General features: G+C 37.0%; 1 protein-coding gene across 1 annotated transcript in view; it reads right to left on the bottom strand.

Moving 5' to 3' along the window:
• Window positions 1-240: 240 nt before the first annotated feature.
• Exoc5 (exocyst complex component 5) overlaps window positions 241-6,000 on the bottom strand; it is a 46,567-nt gene continuing 40,807 nt past the window's right edge. The window contains exons 15-18 of the mRNA XM_032918169.1: window positions 5,284-5,370; window positions 4,046-4,154; window positions 3,239-3,454; window positions 241-2,617 (exon numbers count right to left, since the gene is read on the bottom strand). Of these exons, the coding sequence (XP_032774060.1) occupies window positions 2,429-2,617; window positions 3,239-3,454; window positions 4,046-4,154; window positions 5,284-5,370 (601 nt within the window). The 3' untranslated portion in view covers window positions 241-2,428. The remainder of the gene's footprint in view (window positions 2,618-3,238; window positions 3,455-4,045; window positions 4,155-5,283; window positions 5,371-6,000) is intronic.

Below are 6,000 nucleotides of genomic sequence, written 5' to 3'. Positions count from 1 at the left end.
ATTGACTCTTAAATATTACATGCAGTTCACACAGAACTGTGGAACATTGTATTCTTATTTAAGTTTTGGTGAAAGTTACTATTAAGCTCCATTATGTCCATTATGTCTAGCTAAAAATTCCCATGTATATATAAAAACATTTTATCTACTAACCACATTTTTGAGTTATATATTTTGAACCAAATTTTATGTCCATATATGCAAATACTTTAAATGTAAAATGCAAGGAATCAATACTGGTTTACACAATGCAACATTTTTATTTCTTTAGAGAAATACCTCATCTATTCTAGCTAGATTTCTAAATCTTGATTACACAGTCATGTTCTTTTCTGCTAAAAAAAAGGGGACGACCTAAGCTATGAAAAATAAGGAATATTTTAAGAAAAAAATTTATAGAATTCACTATAGATGTCCTTAAAATATAAAAATAGGGTGAAACAAAAAAAAAACCAACTGCAGGGAATTTGTTTATTGAGCATGAAAGTTAACACTTCTAAATAAGGTATTCACTTTGAATTTTCTTTGTCCTGTCAGTGGACATAATGGAAAATATTGCACAGAACTCAAGCATGGAAATAATAATTAACAAAATATCTAAGCAACAAGGATCTGCTTTACATTTAAAAATTAATCCAAACAAAATAATTGGAAGTACTTCTCTGATTTGGAAGTCTTAAAATGTTGTTTCATGTTTTATTTGATATTTTTCTTTTTCTTTTTTTACAAATTGACACTGTACAAAGAGTTCAAATGCCAGTAAAACTACTGCCCTAACCTGTTGGCGTTAGGAAACAGAGGTATAATCTGAGTCCGCGTCAGTCCTTTCTGGGCGGCAACAGTACAAACACGAGCGTCTCTGGATGAGGCTCTGTTCTGGCTCTCTTGTCTCAGGACAGCCATCTGGAAGGCCTCTAAAACTGCCACCAAGTCCTGTGACGGTGACAAGAGTTGGCATGCTTATTGCCCCCACTTACCATTGTAACACTGGGCTAAACAGAACGTGGAAACTCAGTCAACAGTAAGCTGTGGAGTGGTTAGCTCTGGACCTAGGCAGTTTGATAATGATGGTAACTGTTCAGAGTCAGGTTCTCAGAGAAAAAACAGTTCTTCCAAATTAGACCAAAATCCTACCTTAAAAGAAAAAAGATGCTCTGAATGAACTGAAGATTATGGTTTACCTGGTTCCTAGAAGGCTATGAACTACACATAACTTAGAATAATGGACGACAGATAATCTAGTTTGTATTCTCACAGAGTAAGTTGACAGGTTTATGAGCAATGGCCTTTCTAAAGTTTTATTTGATATTTAAAATTTTGTGAGTGATTTATTATGTTGCCATATTATGCCAATTCAATTATAATCTCTAAGGAGTACTAACGCCAGCAATGCCTGGAGACTGGAGCTGAGAATGGAGGAGGGCAGACGCTACAGGTCTGAGCAGGCTTTTGGTGAAGGTTACCTCCATACTTGGAATATATACTGTTACTCTTCTAAGATTCCCAGCTCCTGTTAAAATAGACTCCTGCGTGTTTACCCATCCCACCTCAGTCAAGGCTGGTCTTGAGGGGCTGACTGCACTGCTGATATCATGGTGCTTTCTCTTATACACCGTTTACATTACACATCGACTTTTTACTCCTGTAAGAGTACTAAAATGACAAACATGGTCCTTTAAAGTCTTCCACCTTAAGTTAAATATAAAATAAGGTAGTTTCATTAATTTCTTGCTAAATAATTGGCTTAAAATCTATTTATCAAATAAAAAATAGTAAACTTTTAAGTTTCACCCAGAGAGCAGATACATCCTGATCTGTTCCTAATGTCTATTTAAAATGGTTCAACAGTTAGTGGAGCTCATGAGATTCTCCTCGGGCCATCACTGCTGCTGCACCTCAGGAAGAGCACATCACCACCTAGACAAACGGCGCTCAGCTGGGATCCTCTTGAGATGTAAAAAGTTCTTTAGGAAAATCTAATAGCTTAATTAATAATCACCAGTGCTGAAAATTTCACTGAGAAACTGATAAATACGAAATATAGTTTTACTGTACTTTGCCTATTTTTAATGCAAAACAGGAAGGTAAAATTTCCAAATAGAATACGTTAAAGACCAAGAACCAGAACACTGGTGAATTTCATTCATCTTCTGACACCAACATTTTTCAGGATTTTAACAGTCATGTAGGTTAATAGAATTTGAAATTTATAAATTAAAGTATGGAATTCAATATAACAGGGAAAAAATAAAAAGCAAAACACAGCTAGAAGTGTCCAATTTTCAAATAAAATTCCTGGGTAAGTATGGCTGCTGTTTTCTTCCAGTCATTTTTCCCTTCAAATATTGGCGGTGTCTGAAGGACTCTCCTGTGCTTTCTGTCACCCGAGGCCTTCTGAAGAGCAACCCATTGCCTCTGTAAACTGAGCTCAGCTGAAGTGCCGAGCCAGGCGGGCGGATCTATAGTCAGCTCGAAGCTGGACGAAGGAGTGGAGTATGTTCTTGTCCAGATTGGCCAGTTGTTCTCCTGAGCAGACTTGCTTTAAATTATCTGGAGCAACGACTAGGAGATTGCAAAGTGCATGCAGAGTATCAAAAAGATGTAATACCATTGGAATCTGAATTGAGAGAAGGGAAAAGAAAGCATTGAACCAGATTATTTTCCTAATACATTTAGTAAATTCTGGTCACATCTTGTTAATCAGAACTTAATAGTACGAGGGAGGTTCCATATGTTAGAAATTTTTGAAGTTTCTGAAGAGCTAAAACTCAAGTTTCCATAGTGTAAAATCTTAATAATCTTTAAAAAGATTCATATTACTCAATTTTCTCAGTAATTTTTAACTTGGTACACTAGAACTAATTCTGATTAGTACAACACCTTTAAAAATAATTTAAACATTAGGGAAAACTGATTTCAGATAAACATACATAAAAAAAGAGTATTATTTTCCTAATGTGTGACATAAACATCATTTACCCTGGATGTTAAACAGACCATCTCAATGGAATGTGCTGAAATACAACCTTATCTAAAATAAAGTCCCACGGGGAAACGTTCATCCTGAGGTGTGACTGACTGACACGCCTGTAGGCAGACTACATCAGACTACATTAGAGCCATCCTTATGGTGCCAGTGAAACCACATATTTCTTAATAAGTCAGTACAGGCTTTTAATGGTCTGGCTCCTGCTTCTGATCTTACTTGCAAGCTTAATTCATATTTGTTTATATGTACCTTGAAGTCTTTGGCACATTTTCTATATTCAGCAACGTCGCAAATTGCAAGCATGCCGCCCATACAACTGTAGGAATATTGTTGAAGATGCTCGTAAGTAAGCCGGTGGAAACGTACTCCGAGCTCCATCAGAACCGTGTCCACATTCTTCCCATCCATGGAATTCTTAATCTTCTCAACTTGTTTTCTTACATAAGCACAAACCTTTACACATGCCTGTAAAAGTTTTTTACAGTTATACATATATGTACATCATCTTCGGAAAGAAAAATACAGTTTTCAATTTCTAAGTATAAGAGAAAAAACTTAAAGCACAATTACGTTTAGGATATTTGATCACACTGTGAGCCCCAGTACTGTGAACTGGAAAAATCTGTTTCATATTGTGGTGTGTTTCAGCCTGGCACGCACCTTTAACCCAAGAGCCTTGTTTACTGGAACAAGTAGCTGTGGTGTGGCTCAGTCCTGAAAATCACCTTTAGTCTAAGAATTTTTGTAAACAAGAGCTAAATGGATAAAGACCAAGAGGGGTGAACAACTGGCTGATAGGGAGTGGACACAAGGAAGCAGCAAAGAGGGACACGGAGTTAAAGGCCGTTAGAAAGTAGAGAAGAAGAAGGAGCTTTTGTAGCCGAGGAGGAAGGTCAGCAGGGTGCTTTCTCTGCCTCTCTGGGCTAGCAGGTCTTCGTTTGGTAAAACTGAACATTTGGTATTTTGTTTTTAAAACAACACAAGCAGGTGCACTAATGAGTGTATAAGTATTAAGGAAGAAGATAATATATTAGCACACTGAATAGTTCCACTCACATTAGTATACTGAATCAAAACATTGTTTTCATCTTCTGGCTTAAAATCTGTTTTCTTTTGTTCTGCAGCCAAGATGTGCTTCATCTGTCCAATCATACAATTTAACGTCCTGAAGATTGAGAACATAATACACATGACTCATTTAACTTACTCAACTTTACCTATGTATTAGACTGAATTAAGTCAAATTATTTAATTGCCTATCATCGCAAAACCACTTTGGAATTGACAAACTAGATTTTGGGAGAAAAAAGTCATTTTGTGATTTGATATCAACGAACTCTGGGTTTATCATCTTTCTCCTTTGAAAAGGTCTTCTAACTTAGCACTAATCATTTACTTCACAACCAAGGATCTTCTGAGGCAAAGCCATGCATGGGAATCCTTAGGAAGGCGGGATAATAAATGGCTCAAGAAGAACCGCTGTGGCAGCACGCACACTGCATCCCACAGTCAGCGGACAGTCAGGAAGAAGTTCTCCAATTCCAGCTGACACACACAGGCACTGGTTATAAGGCACCAATAATATCTAACTTACGTGATGCTTCATAGTGAGCAACCACTCTGCTTGTGCAAATAAGAAGACCACTAACTTAGAGTTAAGGGGCTGCAAGGCAGAGTGGTCAAAAGTAAGATTCATGGTAAATTAGAGACAGACCACAAAATTAAGCACAGCAACAATGAGGTCAAGTTACAAATGACAGTAGGCCAACAAAGGATGTGAGATGCACTGGGAGCTCTACTAATTGCCAATCAGTACAAAAACACCATGTTCTCAAAACAGAAACCTGGAGAGTAATTATCTTCAGTAAAAGGTTTAAAGTTCATTGAACAGAAGTTGCACTACAAAGCAGTACAATGACTACAATGCTTCTCCAATGGCTGGACCCACTCCACGGAAATGCAGTCCTAACCAGTGCAGACCTTTGTGCTTCCCGTGTGCTCAGCAACACCTGCCCTGGACTCCACCTCCAGGCTGGCACCTCAGGGTTAAAGTAATCTGTAGCCTGTACTACATATGTATGAAGCAGATGAGTGGGGCTTAAAGTCTGAATTTGATTTGAAACATATTTAAACATACTGATTTCCAGGAAAAAAAATCTCTTACAGATGTTAAAGTATCAACTTTACATCAAGAAAAGAAAAATAAACTTTCTTTTCAACAAACTCTGTTCATGCTGCTGTGTAAATGTGCCTCTACAGGTTTTCCATGCAGGAGATAAAAGCAGTTAACTTGCCTATCGATGCCAGTGTCCAACTTCATCTCCATCTGCTCAATTATCTCCTTCTTCTTCTGGAGGCATTCAGACAACTTAGGAGAAGAGCTATCGTTTATTACAAAGGAAAAGAAACCTCCCGTTAGTAGCCTATTAGACACGTTTCTAGTCTGTATACAGTGTATTCATATTTGTAAATAATCCTAACACCTATGTTCATTTGCTCATAAATTCAATAACTATAAAATAAATTACTTGCAATTATGTACATGAACATATCCAATTCGTTCAAACTAGAAAAATTAACCCATTAAAAGCCAGGACAACAGACTTATTACTCTGATCTCTGAGGAAACAGCACTTCACATTGCCATGCAGCTTTGAGTTCAAGACCAGTCTCCTGTGTATATAAATATCTGATGTAGTAGTAATAGGTCACGGTACCCCCAGACTCTTACAGATATAACAGATCCAACTAGTAAAAACGTAAGTAAATCCAGTTATATTTAGCTTTTTAAAATAAAAAGACATAAAAGCTAATAATCATGGTTGCCTTCTGAATACTATTAAAATGTCCAAAAGGCTCGATATTAGAGAATAAACAACACTAAAACTCCTGAGACTCTCTGCTGTGGCATAACCGTTTTTTTAAAAAGTAAATTAATAAGAACACTTCCTAAGCTAGGCTTGGTGGCTCATGTCTGTAATACCCACCTGAGCTACACAGAGAAAGAGTAA

Source organism: Rattus rattus, chromosome 12, assembly GCF_011064425.1.
Source record: "Rattus rattus isolate New Zealand chromosome 12, Rrattus_CSIRO_v1, whole genome shotgun sequence".
NCBI lineage: Eukaryota > Metazoa > Chordata > Mammalia > Rodentia > Muridae > Rattus > Rattus rattus.
Note: the sequence above shows the minus strand (reverse complement) of the source record. Positions and strands in the feature narration are given on the sequence as shown.